Source organism: Zophobas morio, unplaced genomic scaffold (genome assembly GCF_036711695.1).
Source record: "Zophobas morio isolate AGI-343-1 ecotype UQ-CSIRO unplaced genomic scaffold, CSIRO_AGI_Zmor_V1 ptg000009l, whole genome shotgun sequence".
NCBI classification, from domain to species: Eukaryota; Metazoa; Arthropoda; class Insecta; order Coleoptera; family Tenebrionidae; genus Zophobas; species Zophobas morio.
The window spans coordinates 3,402,357-3,425,995 of record NW_026972114.1 but is presented as its reverse complement, the minus strand read 5'-3'; the positions used below and the strand labels follow the sequence as shown (position 1 = coordinate 3,425,995).

General features: G+C 32.5%; 1 protein-coding gene across 1 annotated transcript in view; it reads left to right on the top strand.

Moving 5' to 3' along the window:
• Positions 1–23,639, top strand: part of LOC135125676 (uncharacterized protein) — a 381,416-nt gene that overhangs the window by 275,860 nt on the left and 81,917 nt on the right. Inside the window, exon 5 of the mRNA XM_064051324.1 lies at positions 7,031–7,077. Coding sequence (XP_063907394.1) covers positions 7,031–7,077 — 47 coding nt within the window. The remainder of the gene's footprint in view (positions 1–7,030; positions 7,078–23,639) is intronic.

Genomic DNA, 23,639 nt, shown 5'->3' with positions numbered 1-23,639 from the left:
TTTCATGGTGTTACTTACCGCCAACAAAAGCGACATCCTTGAATGCATTTTAAATTATTTTAAATATTTAGTAAGAACTGTGTTTTATGCTAGTTAGCGCTGGATTTCCCTCTTTCTCAACTTGTGGACGTTTTTTATACGTATTGTAAATTTTTGGTGAAAAAAATACTTCTTAAATAATAATTTTAAGACAAAAACTTATTCGTCGCCTGAGAACTGGTTTGATCTACAAACTAGAGCGCGCTCAGGCCATTGTCAACTCTAAGCGTTCAGAAGCGATTTGATTGGTTTGGACACTGTTTCACTCAATTATGACATGCAACTATTTTTTTGTTTAACTGAGAATTCTTTAATTGTATTTTATACTAGCAAAACGTCTTAAATTAATTAACAATATTGTTGAAATCGTAATAATCCAATGGATTTTTTCGGGAAAATGTAGTTATTTTTATATTTTGCATACATTTTGTGTTCTACTCTGTATGAATTTTTAAATGTTTTCAATGACAATTTTTGTGGTTATTTTCGATACATTGTATGATATTAACACTGAGAAAAAAATAGAAAATTTGAAAAATCAAGAAATCTAAAAATCGAAAAACCAAGGAAACCAGGAATTCGAAACAAAAAAATCGTTAAACCGAAAAATTGAAAAATCGAAAAAAGTAAAATTTAAAAATCGAAAAATTGAAAAATCGGTTAATTGAAAATCGAAATATGGAAAAACTGGAAAATCGAAATAGAGCAAAATTGAAAAGTTAAAGGTTGAAAAATTGTAAAATCGAAAAATCTAAAAGCGGAAATAAATGGAAAAACTGAGAAACCGAATAAGTGAAAATAAAAAATGGAAAAGTCATAAATTGAAGAACTCATAAATCAAGAAACTGAACAATCAAAATTTCCAAACATCCAAATCTCGATAAATCGGGAAATATAAAAAATAAAAAATTTAAAAAATCGGAAATTTGAAAAAACGAAAAATTGAAAAACAAAGAAACTAAAACCGGAAAGTCGAAAAATTGACAGATTAAAAAATCGAAGCATTTGAAGATTTCGAAAACTTAAAAAATTGAAATATCGAAGAACTGAAGTAAAAAATCGAGAAATCGAAATACCTAAAATTTTAAAATCGAAAAGGTAAAAAGACAACACACTGAAAAATCCAATTGAAAAATCGAAAATTCGAAGAATCAAAATATTGAAAAATCCCAAAACTGAAAGATCCAAAAACTGAGAGTCTAATAAATTGAAAAAGTGAAGTCAAAAACTCGAAACCTAAAAAAATCAAAAAATTGAAAATTCATAAACTTGAAAAATCGAAAAATTAAAGAATTTAGAAAAGTCAAAAATTGAAAAATCGACTTAATTCAAAATTGTAAAACTGAAGAGAAAAAATAATCTGAAAAATCCCAAGACTGAAATTTCGAAAAATTGAAAACTGAAAGAAAAACTGAAAAATCTCAAAACTGAAGTATCCAAAAACTGGGACATTAAAAAATTGAAAAATTGAGAAATCACAAAGTCGAAAAATCGAAACCTTAAAAAATCGAAAAACTGAAAATACAAAAACCTGAAAAATCGAAAAATTGTAAAATTGGAGAACAAGAGAATCGAAACAGTCGAAGGTCAAGAAATTGGAAAATCAAACATCGATCGATTAATTGAAAATTCGAAAAATTTAGAATTTAGAAAAGTCAAAAATTGAAAAAACGTAAAACTGAAACACTGAAAAATTGAAAATCGAGAAATTGAGAAATCGAATAATAAATAATCTGAAAACTCCCAAAACTGAAATATCCAAAAACTGGAAAATTAAAAAATCGTAAAATTACGGAACCGAAATAGGCCAAAATCGAAAAGACGAAAAATTAAAGGTTGAAAAATTGTAAAATCGAAAAATCTAAAAGCGGAAAAATAAAAAACCGAAAAAATGGAAAACTGAGAAACCGAATAAGCGAAAATAAAAAATCCAAAAGTCATAAATTGAAATCGAGAAATCAAAATACTGAAAAATCCAAAAATTTAAAAAATGAGAAATTAAAAAATCGGAAATTTCAAAAATCGAAAAATTGGAAAACAGAAAATCTAAAACCGAGACTTCGAAAATTTGAAAGATTGAAAAATCGAAACATTTGAAAAATTCGAAAACTTGAAAAATTGAAATATCGAAGAACAGAAGTTAAAATTCGAGAAATCTTTTATATGTTCTTTTATATTTTCTATAATTGGGTTATGTTATGTACCTATAGAAAGTCAATTATTATTATTATTATTAAAAATCGGAAAACCTCAAATTTTAAAATCGAAAAATTGAAAAATCGAAAAAAAACAATACATTGAAAAATCCAAAACTCAAATCGAAATATTGAAAAATCCCAAAATTGAAATGTCCAAAAACTGAAAAACTGAGAAATCGAAAAATCAAAAAAGTGAAGTCGAAAATTCGAAACCTTAAAAAAATCGAAACATTGAAAATTAGAAAACCGGAAAAATCGAAAAATTAAAGAATTTAGAAAACTCAAAAATTGAAAAATCGACTTAATTCAAAATTGTAAAACTGAAGAGAAAAGAAAATTTGAGAAAACGAAAACTGAAACATCGGAGGATTGAGAAATCAAAAATTTGAAATACGAGAAATTGATAAATTGAGTAATAAATAAGCTGAAAAATCCCAAAACTGAAATTTCGAAAAATTGAAAAATGAAAAATCTCAAAATAGAAATATCCAAAAAGTGGGAAATTAAAAAATTGAAAAATTGAGAAATCAAAAAGTCGAAGAAGTGAAGTCGAAAAATCAAAACCTTAAAAAATGGAAAAATTGAAATTTCAAAAACCTGAAAAATCGAAAAATTGCAAAATTGGAGAACAATAAAATCGAAACAGTCGAAGGTCAAGAATCTGGAAAATCAAAACATCGATCGATTAATTGAAAATTCGAAAAATTTAGAATTTGAATAAGTCAAAAGTTGAAAAATCGAAATACTTGAAAATCGCAAACTTGAAGACAAAAAATGAGAAAACGTAAAATTGAAACATCGGAAAATTGAAAAATTTGGAAGTCAAAAATTGAAAAATCGTAAAACTGAAACATCGAAAAATAAGAAATCGAATAAGTGAAAATCGGGATATTGGAAAATTGAGAAATTGGAAAATTGAAGATATTTAGTAATAAATAATCTGAAAAATCCCAAAACTGAAATTTCGAAAAATTAAAAATTGAAAGAAACACTGAAAAATCTCAAAACGGAAATATACAAAAACTGGGAAATTAAAAAATTGAAAAATTGAGAAATCAAGAAGTCAAAAATGTGAAGTCGAAAAATCAAAACCTTAAAAAATTTAAAATTCTCGAACCTGAAAAATTGAAGTGTTGAAGAACCAGAAAATCGAAACAGTCAAAGGTCAAGAAACGGGAAAATAAAAAAACATCGAACAATGAATTGAAAAATCTAAAAATTGAGAATTTAGAAAAGTCAAAAATTGAAAAAACGTAAAACTGAAACATCGAAAAATTGAAAATCTAGAAATTGAGAAATTGTAAAATTGAAAAATTGAATAATAAATAATCTGAAAAATCCCAAAACATTGTAATATCCAAAAACTGGGAAATTAAAAAATTGGGTAACTGAGAAATCAAGAACTCCAAAAAGTGAAGTTGAAAAATCAAAACCTTAAAAAATTGAAAAACTGAAACATCAAAAAATTAATAAATTGAAAAATTGAAGATTGAATAAATGAACAATCGATAAACTGAGAGTTTATAAAAGTCAAAGTTGAAAAATTGTGACAACCAAATTTTTAAAAGACGTAAATTTGAAGAGGAGAAAAATTGAAAAAACGTAAAATTGAAACATCGGAAAATTGAGACATCGGAAAATTGAACAATAAATAAACTGAAAAATCCCAACACTGAATATCCAAAAACTGGGAAAAAAAATTTGAAAAATTGAGACATCGAAAAATCAAGAAATCAAAAAGTGAAGTGAAAAAATCAAAACCTTAAAAAATCGAAAAGTTGAAAATTTAAAAACCTGAAAAATCGAAAAATTAAAGAATTGAAAAACTGGAAAATCGAAACTGTCGAAAATCAAAAAATGGGAAAATCGAAACATCGATTAATTGAAAAATTGAGAAATTAGAAAAGTCAAAAATTGAAAAAAAGTAAAACTGAAACATCGAAAAATTGAAACATCGGAAAATTGAGAAATCGCAAAATTGAACAATAAATAAACTGAAAAATCCCAACAGTGAAATATCCAAAAACTGAGAAAAAAGAATTGAAAAATTGAGAAATCGAAAAATCAAAAAAGTGAAATCGAAAAATTGAAGAATTGAAGAACTGGAAAATCGAAACAGTTGAAAGTCACGAAATGGGAAAATCAAAATACCGATTAATTGAAAAATCGAAAAATTGAGAATTTAGAAAAGTCAAAAATTAATAAAAATTAAAAATCGAAATATTTAAAAACCGTAAAATTGAAAAGAAAATTGAATAATAAATAATCCAAAACTGGAATTTCGAAAAACTGAAATATGAAAAAAAAAACTGAAAAATGGGAAAACTAAAAAATCTCAAAACATGAAAATATCTAAAAACTGATCAATTAAAAACCTGAAAAATCGAAAAATTGAAGAATTCATGAACTGGGAAATCGAAACAGTCTAAAGTTAAGAAATGGAAAAATTAAAACCTCGATTAATTGAAAAATCGAGAAATTTAGAATTTTAAAAAGTCAAAAATTGAATAATTAGAAATTGTAAAATTGAAGAGAAAAATTGAGAAAGCGTAAAACTGAAACATCGAAAAATTGAGGAATCGAAAAATTGAAAATCGAGAAACTAAAAAATTGGGAAAGTGAAGAATTGAAAAACTGAAAAATCGAAACAGTCGAAAGTCAAGAAATGGAAAAATCAAAATAGGAACAAAATTTCATTAACAAAAACTGGAAATTTCTGTTAAAATTGTAAATGGGAAATTAACGTTTTAATTTGAGTAAAATTTTCTTCGTACATATTTATTCTTTCATCTAAGGTCTACAAAAAGTTTCGAGTTTTATTTCAAAATCGTACCCATTCCAAAAACGAAAAAATATAATTCTAAATGCTCAATATTACTTAAATAGCCAAATTTCGCTTCAGAGGATTTTACGTTAAGCATAGCACTTTTAATAAAATTGTCCAGTGGCTACTACTAATTCAGTGTTCATTTCAAAGATTACCTCAAATTAGGTACAACTGAAGTTAACCTTCTGAAATAGAGTTCTTCCATTACTACGTGCGCTATTCTTTTAACAAATTTAGTAACTAGCTATATTGTTATTATAACTCTACTTGGAAAAAAACTAGCCGCTAAGACATATTAACATAAACTAGTGTTTTCAATAAAAAAAATGTGTCAACTCTGAGACTTTAGAGTAACTATGTTTCAGTAATATGAATTGTCCTACGTGGCAAATAATAAAATCAAAACCACAATTAATTGTTAATAAAGTTAAAATATTACGAAACGGTTAATTTAAACTCCTGATGCCATTAGGGTGAAATTTTTCCCTCCGTACCGTGTGTGTAAGTCGCGCCTTCCTAGAGTGCGAATTCCGTCTTATCTGTCAGAATCTCCAGACGTTGGCTTTTTACACCGCCTTAATTAAATCCCTTTCTGACATCTACCGCGCTGTTGTCACCGCTCCAAACGTACAGATTTCTACGTGATGCGGTTTCCAAAGTGCAAATTGCCCTCCAGAATTCCCGTTCCATTTGCGATTATTTATTTCATTTTAACCTACTTGTCTGTAATCCCAAGAATAGCACGAATTAAATCCGATTGCCCTCAAGGATTTCCGACCCCACGGTTTTTTCAACATTTGCATTTCCACATGTATGCATGCCGCGCAGGAAAAATTAAATCGGGGAAATCAAACACGGAAAAGGAGACGGATAATCTAATACCTGTTGATGAGCGAGGGCAAAATAATAAAAAAGAGCGGTTTCTTTTGAAGACGCATTAGGACGAGCGGTTTGCTTGGCGACTGCCTGCAGATCTGCAACACCCTCTCGAACGTCTTATAAAAAGGGCCGGGAAAATCTGATTCCAAAGGGTGTCAACTACACAAACACTTGATTCACTCCAATCTTGCCGTCATTTCGCTGGATCATCATTTTAAGTCTACTGTGTTTTGATCTCGGGTTAATTTACTTTTTGAATTAAAAACGGCGCCGCCAGATCAGAAGAAGCAAAAATCGCGCAAACGACATTACTGTGTTTTCGCGGTTTAAAATATTCATTAATGAGACCTTAAAAAAGGACGAAGGTTAATGACGGGCGATCAAAAAGTTTTCAGATTAGAGTTCATGGAAATATTTGTCATGTCTTTGATTAAACTGTAAAAGTCATGCATAACCTTTATTAAACAATCAGACAGTGAACGGATAGAACGACAGACAGACAGACAGACAGACAGACCGACAGGCAGACATATTACCCCGAGATAAAAATGGGAGACCTATTTTTCCACGTTATAGAAGCTACATAATGTCAAAAATGTCAAATTAGTCACTTATTTAAGTGTTTACGCTGGAGACTTGTATAATTATTCAACGAAAGGAATGCAACTTGTGTGATTTGTTTTGTGTAAAATTTCAAAACAGATTTTTTTAATATTCCACGATAAATGCGTCAACCAGAGGCACTTTTATTATTTTTTGCTGATACAAGCGACTGGCGCATTATGCATTTTTGTACCGCCACAAAAAGAAAAAGCTTGTATTATTTCATTGTTCTTTTGTTCAAAAAACAAGTTGAACTCATTCACAAAAATTTCGTGTTTGCTTTTACAGTTTTGTCATTGCCCGCTCTATTTATTTTTCAGAGCTTTTGTGAGCAGCTGTAACGTATATTACATAGTTTAACTTGCACATTTTCCTACTATATTTTTACATTTAAAAAAAGTACGTTGTCTTAATTCTAAAGCAAATGAGAAGTTTTAACTTTCGCCAGATCAATAATCTCGACTTTTTCTGTTTTTTGTTTCAGATTTGACCGCCGTAGGGAGGCCCTCCAGTTCGAGGGCGATGAGCAAGGCAAGTATCTTCAGTTTCCTGCGACCCTCTTTTTTAATAACAAAAATCGGCGGTGGTCCGTTATTACTACGAATTAACTTTACGGCAGTTCTCTCGGCAAGCCTCTCGAGGATTTGATTTTTATATCCGATTTCCCGCACGTTTTGTTCGACTCGGGAACGTGACACTCTGGAGGTTCAGTGGACACGAACACCGACTCAATAACGACGATATTCTACCGTGAATGACCGTCATCGGTTTCTTGCCTCGAAATAGATTGGCCGGAAAATCAAACATTAAAAGTGCGTCTTGAGGGTGCCCGGAGCTCCGAGAATTAAAAATTTTGATGGAATACATTAAGGGAATTACTTATTTACAAGGCTGAGATATTGGGTCGGTGTATCAAAACCGCATTAACATCGACTTTTCGCGTCGACGTAGGTGGTTGGAATTAAAAAATCATGGCGTAAATGACGGAAATCTGAGTTAGGAAACGAATAAAATAAACTGAATTTGTGTATTTATACTAGAATTCAAGTTTCCACACAGTTTTAATAATATTTGTCATCAATTTGTCTCTTAAATTTTAAAAACCTAATTAGCTAAGAGTCGTCTCTCCAATTCTTATTTTATCTCCCTTTCACTTTGTGTTGCTAAGTGATAAACAGATATTTAGTTGTAGTGCTACAAGTATGTTTTGTATTTTCTTATCACTTAAGACATATCTAATCAGAAGTGCTTATGGTTTCTGAATGTATTGGTTTTCAAGACTTCAAATCTAGGCTTTAGGTATAGTTAGGTTGGCTGAGCGGACTAAGGCGCCAGATTTAAGCTCTGGTTCTCGAAAGAGAGCGTGGGTTCGAATCCTACACCTGACAGTTTTTTTCTGTGTGTACTTTATCTTATATTATCAATAAAAAATGATTCGATAACAATCACAGCCTTATCAGTAATAATTATAGATTTAAAATATATAAAAAATATACGATCAAGTTTTTGTGCTAGGCTTTCTTTGATTTACCTTTTTATTTTAGGAATGATTTTTTATAAAACTCCATTTTTAAATATGGCGTTCATTTTTTACATAAAATTGCAAATAAATATGTAGAAAAGTGTTGATCACAAATCCTTTATAACTTAAAAATATACACCCTGTATAATCATCTTTTTCTTCTACATTAAGGATGTGATTTGATACTATAATTTTATTCGATATAGAATCCTCGACTCTGCCACCAGTACCGCCCGCTCTCGTAACAGTAACAAAGTCGGCACTGGTATTTGCCAACATTGTGGCACAACTGCGTCGGAAACAGTGCCTAGTATACATTTCCGGATTTAGTAGCTGCAGAAACTGTGCAATCTTTTTAGGAACCTTATTTAAAGTAATTATACCTACAGGTTGGATGGTACATACAAGTATTTTCTTATACTCACTCCGCATTGTTTGTCGGTAATACAGAACGACCGATCGCTCTTTGTTTTGGTGTCCACAAGTGAAAGAACAAAGAACTGTCATCAATATTTGGAAATTTCTAACTTATACAATTCATCTGTATGGCAAGCCCCGTGGAGACCCATTATAGCAATGGCGCCGAGGCATGGTTGGGCTTGTAGAAGAAAAGTGGAAGATTTAAGTTTATTACCATTTTAGACATGTGTTAAGTTTCTTGTTGTCGAAATAAGTCTACACATACTAAGAAAAAAAGGCAAACTGTAGCCCCGCCCACCCGCCCCATCTCAATTGTAATGATTTTTTTTATTCGTCGTGAGCCAACGGGACGGAGCTTAATTGCAAAATTCTTATTTCCTTACAAAAAATTACCATTTGAAAGGTGTTTCAAGTTTCTAAAAATAAAGAAAATCATCACAGTTGAGATGGCATGGGTGGGCAGGGTTTCTATTTTGCCTTTTTTTTTAATAAGCATAGTATTCTTTGAACAACAAGACACTCAAAAGGATGTTTTTAATTTCTTACAAAGAAATAAGTATTTGCAGTTAAGGTCCGTCCCCTTGATTCACGGCGAATAAAAAAATAATCACAATTAAAACAGGGCGGGTGGGCGGGCTTATACTTTACCTTTTTGTTTTAATATGTGTAGATTTCTTTTCATAACATAAAACTTAAAACATGTTTAAAATGGAAAATTCGTATAAGGAAACATCGATTTTGCATTTAGGCTCCGCCCTACTATTGCAAAATCCATATTTCCTTGCAAAAATCATTTTAACCATGTTTTAAGTTTCTTGTTGTTGAAATAAGTCTACACATACTAAGAAAAAAAAGACGAAATGCAGCCCCGCCCACCCACCCTTTCTCAATTGTAATGATTTCTTTATTCATCGTGAGCCAACTGCGAAATCCTTGTTTCTTTACAAGAAATTAAAAACTTGTTTATGAGTATCATGTTGTTCAAACAATACCACGTATATTAAAAAAAAAACAAACATTAGGCCCCACCCATACACGCCCCGATCTCAATTCTCAATTGTGACGAATTTTTCATTCGTTGTCAGATCGAGGGGCAGCACTTAATTGAAAGATCCACTCGAAAAATTTTGCAAATTAAATTTTACTTGAAATTTATGTTAGGAAGTATTCCTTTGTCTGTGAATTTAATAATGTACATTTTCAACCATGTGCATATGGATTTTTGTAAAGATACTAGAATCAAATTTTACCATATTTCTTTGAACTTCCATACAGAAATCTTTTGAGATTTCAATAATACACATTGTATTTACATCTAGTCGACCATGAAATGCATTTATTAATGTGTCGCTGCATTCAACTTTTTGCTAAATTAATTCGTCTCTCAATTAGTTGTCAACCTTTGAATACAGTTTTTATTTTTATTTCTTTAAATCATAAACGATACGTAAAAATGTAGTTCTAGAACAAGATAAATTTATTATCGAAACCTGTTTTCCGTCTGGCCAAGAAATTAACGGAGAATGGCAATACTCAATGTTCAACACCAAAAAAGTGTATTTTTCGAAAGTCGTAAATTTTTTAGTTAAGTCGTGTTCAAGGCTCTTTAGATATAAATCATTTATTAACACTCTGCATAACATTTATAGTATTACATTATACGTACTCGTATTATGTTTAATATACAGGGTTAGTATAAAGTCTCGGAATGATTGATTAACTTTGTTATTTGAAAAGCTTTTTTTTGGAAATTTTGTGTGGATATACAGGGTGTCTCAGAAATAAGTACATTAATTTTAACCAGTGACAGAACTCGTGAAACGGAACAAGTTTTTTATCTAGCATTTTTTCGAAAACTCAAGTCGAATTTCGAATTTTCCGTCCCATATACAGGGTTAGTCACGAGAGAATTACTTCTGAAAATTATTTATACGCAACCCAAAATACTAATATCCTGTACCACTTGATATGATCTAAATTTAAAATGAAATGCCTAATCCATGATTGCTTTGACTTTGGCAGTGTCACTTTCACGTTAATTAATTTTTAACATTTTTTTTCATCGTTGACTCGCCTCAAGAGCTCCATTGGATCGACGACATACCGTCAGATCAATCTGGGCTATACTGAAGCCGTAAGTGCTCTACCAATGTTGTTCGCCGCTAGTGTGCATGTGTTAATTCGCCATCTCTGCGTCACCTAGAGCCTCTTCGAAGTGCAAATCTGCAACCTCTGGACTTCTTCGGCCATCCATTTACAAAAAAGTCGTAGCATCCCCCCAAAATGCCCAACATTTTCAACAGATTAGTAGTTAAATTATTTACTTCCTTGTTTGAGTTTGTGTTGTAACCTTTGAATAAAATGCCGTAAAAGGAATTTTTAGAAATAATTTTCTCTTGATTAATCGGTTGCAAAAGATCAAGAGGCACACTGACAAATTTATTAGCGGCGCCGGAGGAGATTTCCGACTGGCTGCGGTACCACCATGGACACTCGCGTAAACTCATTTTCCACAATTGTCAAAATGAGATTGCCAAACTCAAAGCAATCATGGATTAAGCATTTAATTTTAAATTCAGTTAGTATCAAACGGTACATGGTATTCGTATTTTGGGTTGCGTAAAAATAATTTTCAGAAGTAATTCTCTCGTGACTAACCCTGTATTCACGAGCCGTCTATGTTCATCTTAAATAATAACTTAAAAATAATAACAGTACAACAACAATGAAGAAGGTACCCTAGCAACCGTTTTGACACTGACAATCATTTTTATGTCAAGTGTGTGTTATTAACAGTTGTCTCTTTAAAGTTTGTTTGGCACAGATTTCTAATTTATAGACGAAATGTGTTGAAATGACTTTGTTTTCAAATTTGGAATGCACCGATATCATTTTAACGTACGGCGAAGCTCGGGGAAACGGCGCTCGCACCCAAAGAATGTCTTCAGAAAGCCTCCCAAATCGTCGTCTGCCAAATGTGCATACTTTTAAGAACGTTGCAGCATTTTCGAGAGTACGGATCTTTTAAACTTGGACCTCAGCATGGAGGTAAGTTACGTAGTAATAGAATTGCTAATATTGAAGAGGCTGTTTCGAAGAGTGTCGAAGCTCGACCGGGCACTAGCACGCATCACTGTCTAGTGTGATGTATCGGCGAGAAATATTTGGAGGATACTCAAAGAACAAATGTACCCCTTTCAGGACCAGAAAGCTCAGTTATTGAAACTAACAGACTTACCACGTAGGCAAAACTTTTGTGAGTGGGTTAATAGAAAAATAAACGAACAAGCAAATTTTGTATCTCTTATGCCATCAACTGATGAGGTCGGTTACACGAGGGAATCAACACCCACATTTGGACCGACGAAATTCCGTACGCCATTAGGGAGCAGGATTTTCAATTTCTCTCTAATTAATGTATGTCACGTTGACAAGAGTAGGAAAATACGTATCCTAGTAACTGTTTTTGACCATAAATTATTAATTATAATAATTATTAGTGTCCATGGGTGACTGAGAATCCATGGGCGGGTAACCTTAATTGGGATAAAACTTTAAAAATTTTTAACTTGATAATTAAAAAGTTCTTGACAAAACTCTATTAAAAAAAGTTGTTGAGTTCAATGAGCTCTATAACTGATTAAAATTAATGTACTTATTTCTGAGACACCCTGTATAGTTAAACATGGCGACTTGATTACAATATTTTTTCTTCTTTTATCGTTTTCGATTTGACACACAAAGCCGCTTACTTTTTCTTTTTTAATGGAACACCCAGATTTTTTGTCAATAAAAGTCTACGCAAAATATTGAAAATATAGTGACCAGGAAAGATCCGAAATGAAGAGTTATGGAAACTAACACAGCAAAAAATTATGAGAGAACAAACCAAAAGGAAAAAGTGGAACTGGATAGGCAATACATTAAGGAAAGACAACAAGGACATCACAAAACATGCACTAAAGTGGACTAAGGAATGAGATAGGAACAGAGGAAGACCCGAAACCAGCTGGAGAAGAGTTACTGAAAGAGAAAAAACAGAGACGGGGAGAAGTTGGGGAGAGCTCACAAGAATGACCAAAGACAAACAACAATGGAAATGTTTCGTGGAGGCCCTATGCTCTGAAAAGGAGTAAAAGGAAATAATAATATATAAAACAAATAATTTCAAATGTATTAGACTATCTTGATAGAAATCAAGATGTTTTGGAATTTAAGAGAAAAAGGAAGACAGAACTGTCTACGGGCTAAAAGTCCAGGTTTAAATGACTTTGAATACAAGAAAAATGTCTTCTAGAATTAGTTGCATAAAAACAAAAGTGAATCCTGTAGATTTAATGTCAATCCGAGAGATTATCTATAAAATGGTTGTTTCTAACGAATACATTACTATCAAGTTGCTGCAAGATCGAGTAATGGAAGAGATTCCCGATTTTAACGTTGGCCCTAGATCGTCAACCAACTGGATAAGGAAAATTGGTTTCAAATTTAAGGAAAGTAGTAACCGATTATTTTTGCTGGAACGGTCTTCAGTTAAATTAAAAAGAACATTTTTTTTACGTGAATACCACCAACACAAAGGAAAAAATTAATTAACTAATTAAATGATCCAGTTTATGAAAAAGAAAGGTAAAAATTTACCAGTTTTTTGGTTCATGGGTTTAACATAATAGCAGAATATAATAGTTTTTGATGGTCTACTTTTTGAATTTCCTTTTTTAGTAGGGGAACTAGGGGCTTGTTGTAACAGGGGTAAGTTGTAACACTAAATTTTTACCCGCAATTTAAACTCTTTAACGTCAGGTTTTTCACTGACTTTAATTCTTGCACCATAAGACATCATGTCATCACAACCACTGTTCCTTGAGCCAGCGCAGTGAGTGGATGTGTGCACGTGTTTCGTTTTGGCCATGTAATGTAAAATATTGTTTTAGTAAAATTTGGTTTTTCGTATTAGTTATTAATTAATTTAAAACTTTTAGTTTTGCATGTAGCTCAAAAATTACTCAGCTTCGATATTCCTTACACATTTTGACGCTAACCCACATAATTTTGTCGAAATGTAATTAAATGTAGAAAATTGTGCTACGCGGCATGTTGTAACAATAGCTTTGAGGGAAGTTGTAACATGTTACAACTTATCCCAAATTCACTTCTACAAATCTCGTACCTAGCATACGAAAAGCGAGCCAAAATTTTGACCTATGCCGTATATCGCTTTCCAGATATATTAAGAAAAAGGAAGACAAAACTCAAATCTTTAATAATGACTCTTTTTCTAAAAGTTTCTTTCAGTTTTACTGAAAAAAAAAAGTATATATTGAAGTGTTGTGTTGATTTTTGAAAAATAAAGTCTAAATATGTATCAACATCAGCTTTATTTTTACTGTTACTACCTGTCTCATGGCTGTTACAACTAGCCCCAACCACGGGGCAAGTTGTAACAGTGCACTTTTTTTAAGAAAATGCCTGGTGTGAAGTGAAGATGAACAATTTTGACCTTTTGCCTGTTCAGTCCAATAGGGGAATAGTTAAACTACCGATAGATACTTTTATAATGGTCAAACAGCTAATAGATACCAAATTATATTCGTTTTCCTAAAAACTGTTACAACAAGCCCCTCGTTCCCCTACATGTACCTTTCAATAATTGCGAATTTGAAATTTAGATCTATCCATAGCAACATATTCGTAACATATAAGAAATCACCTACGAAAAGTTACTAAAAAATGTCACATTCTAAGTGTTTTTGATTAGGAGTATTTCCACGACTATACATCAACAAGAATGAAAATGTGCAATGCAATGTGCTGGCAAAGCTAAACAACCTTGGTCTGGACCGAGTGTGAAAAGAAGCCAGATCACTACCAAAGCATTCGGGCGAAGTACTCATTTAAATTGATAAAAACGCTTTAATTTTGATTAAGTATATCTTATTTTGCTTAGGTTTTTTTAACGGCATAATAGTGGTATAGTTTTAGTATACTCGATAAATATCATAATATTATGGTAGAAAATATCCAAAGTTTTAATGCAAACTGGATGTTGACAACTAAATAAATCTATTTTATATATGAGGCACCATTGCTGGAATTTTACTGTTGGTAACAATATTATTGTCCCTAAAATATAGCAGCTATTTTTGTAAAAGTCTGACAATTTCACAGTCGCTATTTGAGCGACGCTCTGTTCAATAAATCTACACTGTTAGCTTCAACTTAGTTGCTAGATTTAATTATGAGGAAAAAAGAACATACGGACAAAATATTTTACGAGCACATGAAATTCATTTTTTAAGTACGTACGAAATGAAATCTGTAAAAGGGAGGCATGTGTTCCCGACATTTCGAGACGCAAATCTTTGTACGTCGACTGCTACAAAAGTGGTCTCTCTCCAGCCGTCCACCGCTCCACCAACGGAATTAGTCTTTCAAACCCGTCAATCAAAAATAATAAATAAGGGGGGTGCATATTTCAATATTTGTAGAATCAATCTGGCCGCAAATGAAACCCGATTCGAATGCAAGCCAGCGCCAAAACGAGCAAAACGCCGCTCCCCATCGGATGCAGCGCCGTTTAAAAATCGACAAGGTCCCGGGGGCGGCGACAGGGGGGTTCATATCGTTTCGGAAACCTCTGCTCAGCCCAGAATGCTAATCATTCTCGGCGGCTCAACTCCTCGGAATAATTAATTAGCATTCTTTCCTATATTTTACGTGCTCCTTTTTCAGACGCCCTTCTCTTGTATCCGCATCCTCTCATTACATTAAAATTAGATTTAAAAATGTGGAAATTGTATCGTTGATTGCAATTCTGGAGCTGCTCGCAACTTTAAAGTGGATTTTCAATTAACCATTGAATATAATGTATTTAAAACGTCGACGGGGCTATTTGCGGGGAACCGACGGCCCTGCTCGTGCCACCACGTACGTTTTTCAGCGAAATTCTTCGCGTCTGAGTCGCTGAACTGAATATTATCTTGTCCGGCATTGTGTATCGTCTGAATCGGCAAAGAGGATTACTCCCTGTCTGTGTTTTCCCCTGTATTGTAGTCACTCTTTTTATAACGAGGGAAAGGAGGGTAGGACACCGTCTCGCGAGTCGCGACACCTTCGAAGGATTGTGAAAAGGACCAGGTGCTGGAGATGCGGTAAAACGATTTGCTTGCTGCTTCAACGGTTTATTCCCAAAAACATGGGGACGTTCTGATGCTGCGGAGGAAAAGTCGCTCGCGTTTTATCTATAAGATTTCTGCATAAAGTTGTATTGTTTTATGATAAACAAAAAATGTGGTAACGGAAGTTCTGTTTGATGTTTAATGTTCATTCTTCAACATCCCTGTATACAGAGTGATGGGTAGAACTAGTGTACCTAAATAATATAATGATAGCCAAAAGGTCAGTGGCGTTACTAAGAGAATTTTAAATAGTGGCTACTATTGAAATAGTGGTGTTAAGCTTATTTCCATAATATGTATAATAAACAAAATATCGCAGGTAATTATTTTTCATCTCGAAATTTGTCAGTTAAATAGTTTTAATATAAACTCAAGGAATTTTGGACAACAAAACTGTTACTCTTTATTATTTTTCAAATTTTGGATTTCCATTTTCAACCAAATCCCTCATTGCATGGCTTTTGCTGGAGCATTTTATTCTTTGTTTTTTTCTTTTTTCTTCTTTAGCTTTTCTGGTATAGTTTTTCAGACGGTAAACTATCATTCTTGCAGTAAATTATGTTTTGCTGTTGCAGCATGTTGGAAATTGTATTGAGCGATAAGTCGAATTTTTCTTAATTTCTTTCTTCATGACTTCCAAAACATTACCAATGCAAAAATTATTATTCTTTAAATAATCTCTCAAATTACAAAATATTTGCTCTACTAAATTGCTATTTGGAACGCGTTCTCTGAAGCGTAATGTAAAGCATCAGTTTTATATTCTTTTAATGCCACATATTTTGCGTAATTTTCATTACAATTCTTCTTAGAGACCAAAGCAACACCACATTTTTTGCAAAAATTTTGATTTTTTATCAAACTTTTAACAACGTAACCTGTGCAACTGTACAAAGCATTTTTTCTCTCAAAGAAAGTTCTTTTTTCTTCAAATTCCAAATTCTAGGTAAAGCTAAATTTTCTTTTCCTTTAAGAACATCGTTTTCTTTTCTATTATTATTTTTAATATAACTCAAAAAACCAACTAAAGGTGTTGTTTTCTCGGTTTCGTAACTTGAGTTATTTGAAACGTCCAAATATTGAGAAACTGAGAAAGTTTTAAGTCATATTTAAATTGAACGGCCGTAGGGAGTGGATATCTTGACCGAATTTGGGAAAATACATTTTCTAAACAGTCTTGAGAAAATCTCAATGTCAATAAATATGAGAATTTTTTTTCGTTCAAAAACAAGTTTTGCAGGTCTAAAATTGATATTGTAGTTAGTATAACACCTGTTTGAATAGGCTTCCAAATTGCTTTTCGAAATTTGTCAGGAGCGACTTTTAAGTTTAAAAATAACTTAATGAACTCTTGAAGGAATTCTATAGTTTCCTTATAGACAGCCATATTAAACTTGCTGAAGGCCCAATCTATTCGGATCTATTTTTACAACCTTTCACGCTGCAGCCGGTCATCGTTCAAATTTCATGGAAAAAATGTTGCACCAATAAAAATGAATCACGTTCTTTGCCTTATTCTTCTTATAATTATTATCTAGGAACACTAGGTAGAAGTACCGTAAGTACGCAAATTAAATAGATATACTTCGATGTTAAAAGTGTGAATATAGGGTCCTATATCTAAACCGAATCTTACGCGTTTGCGGAAATGTGAAATGACTCGGCAATATTTCATTGTTCAACCCTTGCGAGCCACCGACATTAGTGGGGCGGAATATTTGTGATTTGAATGCAATCAAATTGATCATGAGAATTAGTCGTTTACATCTAGTTAAAAAAAATTCAAGTTTATACGAAAAAATGGTCTAAAACTATTTAGATTTAGAAAGATTTTTCGTCTTGAAATTATCACCAATACATATAACAACTTATTTTTGAATAGAGATTTGTTTGGTAATTTTTGGTAAGGATACATAATAGAATAATAAAACACAGTGGCAGTTCGTGACCTTTTGAAACGGGGGGACACAATTTGATGGATGAGTTAAATATGAAGATATAAACCAGGCTGTTATTACCAATTAATAGACGAAATTCTGTGAAGGAAATAAATACAAAAATACATTCAATAAAAGTAAACAAGTACCTGTCCACACGCCTTTGGTTTTAAATCATTTTCATTCGAAATTAAACGATTTCACTCGCGCAGAATGAAAATGAAACTCGCAACTGAAAATGAAACTCGAGCAGGACCCGATTCCAGACAAATATAGCGACTAGACGCACGGTTTCCATGGCAACCGTGTAAATAAAACGTCTAAATGAGTAATGATTTTGTCTCAACTGTTATCACCATTTCAGTAACATATCATATATCCAAGACACATCTCTAGATGTAAGTTTTGATACATTTTATACAAATGGAGCAAGCTAAAAATTAATTTTGATAATTATGACAAATTTCCGGATAATTTTTTAAATATTGAAAATTACTATTTTGCTTCGTCCAGATTGTTTGTAGATGTTGTAATTGCTCCTATTGCCCCTGGTAAAACACTAATAAATAAATAAATTGTACTAGATGTCTTCGGATTACTAAATCAATGTTAAGATTCTTATTAAAATTTCAAATAAGTGAGTTATGTAGTTATCAGGGTGAACGCAACAAGAAAGATAAAACACGTTTAAAATGGTGAATTTTTGCATATAGGCTCCGCCCCCCTGACAACGAATGAAAAATTTATCGCAATTGAGCTTGGGATGGATACCGATGGGGCTTAATTTTTGGCTTGTTTTTTTTTCTTAGTATGCATTCTTTTTGCCCTTTTTTTCCTAATACGGTTGTCATCTTTTCACAACAAAAAAATTTAAAACATGTGTTAAAATGGTAAATTTGTATAGGGAAATATCGATTTTGCAATTACGCTCCGCCCCTCGGTATGATAACGAATGAAAAATTCATCAGGGTTGAGATCTATGTAGACGGTTGGGTAGGGCTTCTCTTTTGGTTTTCTTTTTTGTTAATACATTTAGTTTTCTTTGTATAACACGATTATTAACAAACAGATTTCACCTGGTAATTTCTCGTAGAAAAATAAGGATTTTACAATTAAGTTCCGTCCCTCGACTTACGAGGAATAAAAAAAATCATCAGAATTGAGATAGGGCGGGTGGGCGGGGGTTATGTTTTGCCTTCTTTTTCTTAATATATATGGCCATCTTTTCATAGCAAGAAACGCAAAACATGGCTAAACTGGTTTTTGCAAGGAAATGTGGATATTGTAATTATGGTGCGGAGCCTAATTGCAAAATTGATATTTCCTTATACAAATTTTCCACTTTAAACATGTTTTAAGTTTCATGTTGTGAAAAAACATCTAAACATATTAAAACAAAAAGGCAAAATGTAAGCCCGCCCACCCGCCCTATCCCAATTGTGACGATTTTTTTATTCGCCGTGAAGCAATGGGGCGGAGTTTAACTGCAAAATACTTATTTCTTTACAAGAACTTAAAAGCATGTTTTTGAGTATCGTGTTGTTCAAAGAATACTACGTATATTTAGAAAAAAGGCAAAATATAAAACCCCACCCACCCACCTCATCTCAATTGTGATGATGTTTTTTTAATTTTAGAAACTTAAAACACCTTTAAAATAGTAAATTTTCTAAGGAAATATGGATTTTGCAATTTGACTCCGCCCCTAGATCTGGAAACGAATGAAATCTTCATTACGATTTAGACCGGGGCAGGTAAGGGTGCGGCTTAATCTTTGCCTTTAATTTTTTCTTAATATATCTACACAGCATTCTGTGGATAACAGGATACTCAAAAAAATGTCTTACATGGGAATTCCTTGTAGTGAAATAATAAGAATTTTGAATTTGAATTCCGCTCCTTTGGCTCTCGACTATTAAAAAAAATTAGCACAGTTGAGATAGAGCGAGTGGCGGGGCTTATATTTTGCCTTTTTTCTTAATAAATGTAGTCGTTTTTCCAGAACAAGAACCTTAAAACATGTTTAAAACGATAAATTCTTATAGACGGAACCGATAAATTCTGATTAGCGATTTACCACTTTGACGATTTTGAAGCGTTTATTAAGTTACTGAGCAATCGTTTTTATACGTTTTTTTTAAGATACGTTCTAATTTTTTTTACAAGAGGTACATGCGAAAGATTACAAACAAAGGTGGATTCATAAACCACACCTATGTATAGATGCAAATTATTTTGCACCCTTTAAACAACAATTACTTTGCAAAATAAATATCGGTTTATAATCTAGACGTAGACTTACAATTTCGCATTAAGATCACTTCTTGTTTAGGAATATTATTTATCATTCTGTGCGTTGTAGTAAATACTATACCGGGTGTCTGGAAAATGGCAGATTACGTTTAAAATGTTCGCAGTTAATTTTAGGTCCCCTGGTATTTTATTTTCGGATAAATTTACAGGAATCTGGTGTTTTGTTACTGGATGAACTTGAAAAAATCTTTTGAGCTTTAATGTTTTATTTTTCATGAATTTGAAAAAGTCTTGAGTACCGCAGTGTTTTCTTTTTTTTTTTTTAATTTGGGAGACTCTTGGGTACTCTTGATGCATTATTTTGGGAGCCCATGGATTTTATTTTTGTAAATTATTTAAAACTATTTTGGGTGACTTCGGTGTTCTATTTTTGGAAAATTCTGACCTGACCTGTTTTTGACTTATTTTTAGGACCCCGTTTTTTGAAAAATTTAAAACAATCTTGAGGTTCTAGGTATTTCTATTTGGAAAATGCTTTGGAGCCTGTAGTATCTTTCCTTATAATAATTTAATTAAATTTCTGAGCAGCTGCTAGCCCCGCCCACCCGCCCTCTCTTTTATTCGAGGGCATCTCATCTGGCAAAATCAGTTTTATGTTAGCAACTACTAGCCCCACCCACCCGCCCTCGTTAGTACCTGCTAAGATAAGACTGATTTTGGCAGATGAAATACCCTGTGAGAAAGAGAGGGCGGGTGGGCGGGGCTAGTACGTGCTAAGATAAAACTAATTTTGGCAGATGACATACCCTCTAAGAAAAGCAGAAAGGGTGGGTGGGCGGGCCTATTCCCTACAATTGATGAAAGCAAAGTGATTAGACAGATTTAAGGAACGTAGAATAAAGACAGTAAGAGAATAGACAAACATCTGAATAGACAATGATTCTACCAACACAAATGGATATATAATTACATATACAGGGTGATTCGGCCTAAACGACGAATGTAATTTGTGATTAGCAGCAACCCGAAATATATACCTTATTCATTTTTTCCTTGATTCACACTAGAATTTCAAAAATATCACACATCTACAAATTATGCGGTTTTAAAAACGTCAAAACAAAGTGTCACTGTCATGCATTACATTTAAAAGAAAAATTGATGAAAATGAGTTTCACGAATCCTATGTGAACTTTCTCGTATATTTTTTTATTAGTTTATTAAATAATATAAGCTGCGTTTGTTTACATCGCCATTATTGAAACATTTGGCCCCATCACTAAATAAAAATATGTTTTTGATAACATTGGGATCAATTAGCTGTTCCCGAACAAAATTGTAAAATGCTAATCTTCGTGGAAACTCAGTCTCTCGTAGTTCATGGACTAACCGCATATGATACGGGTGGAACTTGTTGCCTTTGTGGCAGCACAATAATACGTAGTAGTAAGCGAAGAAAGATAAGCTCCTCCGTAATCTAGTGGTAAAGGCACCCGCCCGGCAAGCGGTAAACGTCGTCGATAAACAGAAGATTGACTTCCGCCAATTTCTCTCGCAATTGCCCGTTGTCCAACGTGAGGATTTTCTAAAACAATCCGTTTACTCACAGGCCAATCGTTTCTCAATTTAATTTCAAATTTTTTGAAAATTTTATTTTTTGGATGCGATTGGATGTCTACGTTCGGCATATCTCTGGAGATGGAGGTACAAATTTGCCGCCACTGGGACATTTTTTGACACTCTGCATAAATTAAGATCGTGTCTGTCTTTTCGGTGTTGGTAAACGAATATCTTGGCATCTTTGCATATAATTTTCAACTGCTTAAAATCGACAGTGGCGAAAGAAAGCAAACTTAGATTCATGATATTTTTTAATTCAAGGAATAGAAAAAATGTATTTTGGGGTACCTATCCGACAGGTCAAATTCGTTATTTACGCTAAATCAGCCTGTATGTAAAATATCCCGACCGAGAAACACCTACAGAAAATCCAGTTCGTATTCTAAATGACTAATCTAATAAAATAAAAAAGATAAGTTACACAAGACACTGTCAAAGTGGAATATTTTGAGGATTTGATAATTTTAACAAAATCACTATTTTTTCAACAACTCAAAATCTTTCAAAGTTCGAGCAGATTTTTGCTATTTGTAAATGCAGTTTACCTTTAATTTATAATATGTATCGGAATTCGTAATCTGGAAGTTCAAAAATGGCTTTGTTCACAACCATTACCATAATTGACTTTGTTTAAAGAAAACATTCTTATTATCCGCTATTTATAAAATTTACATTACTAGTTGGAAAAAGTATGCATGCCTCCTGCAATGTTCGATAGAGATGTTTGTAATAATTTATGCTAAAACCAACAACTTTACCTCTTAATCTAATGTCGGCAATCAAGTTAATTAATGGTGTTTACAGTTAATGTCGCAAGCAATAAAACCTCAAACTCTTCATTTAGATTCTCTTTGTGTAATGTCCGATGTGGGCGAATATTTTTTCTACTCTACATAAAAAAAGCGTATAATTGCATTTATGCATGACCGACGAGTCATTAAGAGCATGTATCTTATTTGCCTCGCTTTGTATACAGCTATTATATGGTAATCGCAGACATAAATAATTCCCGCGGAAAGCATGATTGCTAATCAATATAAACGACATATTAATATAGACTTTCTACACCTCGGAACCGGGAAACGGTGTAGTATAACAATAATCGTAGAATTGGAAAAACTCATTATTCACAGAAAAACTGTCTCTTGTCCAAAAAAGCGCATTAATTGTGAAGGGAAATACTGAATAGTGCCTAGATGGAGTTATGCGATAAAACTGTTAATGCGGATATTTTTAAAATGACAACACTTTTTACTGATTGCATAATTAAATAGTAATTTATTGGCTGTTTCGTAACAAACGGGTTGAATAAATTTGCGAAATTATGTAACTAATAAGCGGGCGGTGAACTGTATTTTACGTCAAGAGTGTTAAGTTAGAATAAAATCCTAGTTTATAATTGGTGCTTTTTTACAAACATAAAATTTTGTGGCACCAATTATTAGAAATTTAGAATAACTTTACTGTATTATAAAAACAAAAAAAAAGGGTCTAGTCCGTTTTCAAATTAGAATTATGGGAAAAGAAATTCTGCACGATTAATAACAACATAAGGGCAGTTTTAATTTCAAAATATTTTATTTTAGTATGTGGAATTTATAAAGGTATGCTTGTGTTAGTAGACTTTCCATTTCTTTGAGTTAAATAAATAAAATACGACTATCTGTTGCACCCCATAATACCTGAGTGTGTTTAAAGTCAGATATAATATGAATTTTAGCGCCTCTTATACAATAAAAAAGCGCTTTAAAAACAGTGACATGGAGAAAAATAGAAAATAAGTTATTTAGGTACGTTCATAAACACATACATATTCAAGCAGCCGCCGCTGTCTACGTCGGTCTTCTTCGTCTCCTCATCTACATATGTTCTCGTCAGCTGCGCTTTGTTTCTGAAAAGGGCTTATTAAGGATGCAAAATTTCCCATTCATATTCAAAATTTTATATCCCAGTTTTACCACTAATTTATTCAGCCTTCCCTCTCTTACCGTTCTCCTTTTCTTTTATTCCCGATTCTTATTCCGCAGCCTCGAGAAAACGGCTAATTCCTATCCGTACACTTTTTAATAATATCTAATTCTAAATCTCGGGACGACGCACATTTTAATTTAAATTGCTTATTTTCTCTCTTGATTTTGCGTTTTTATTATTCTTTTAACGGTG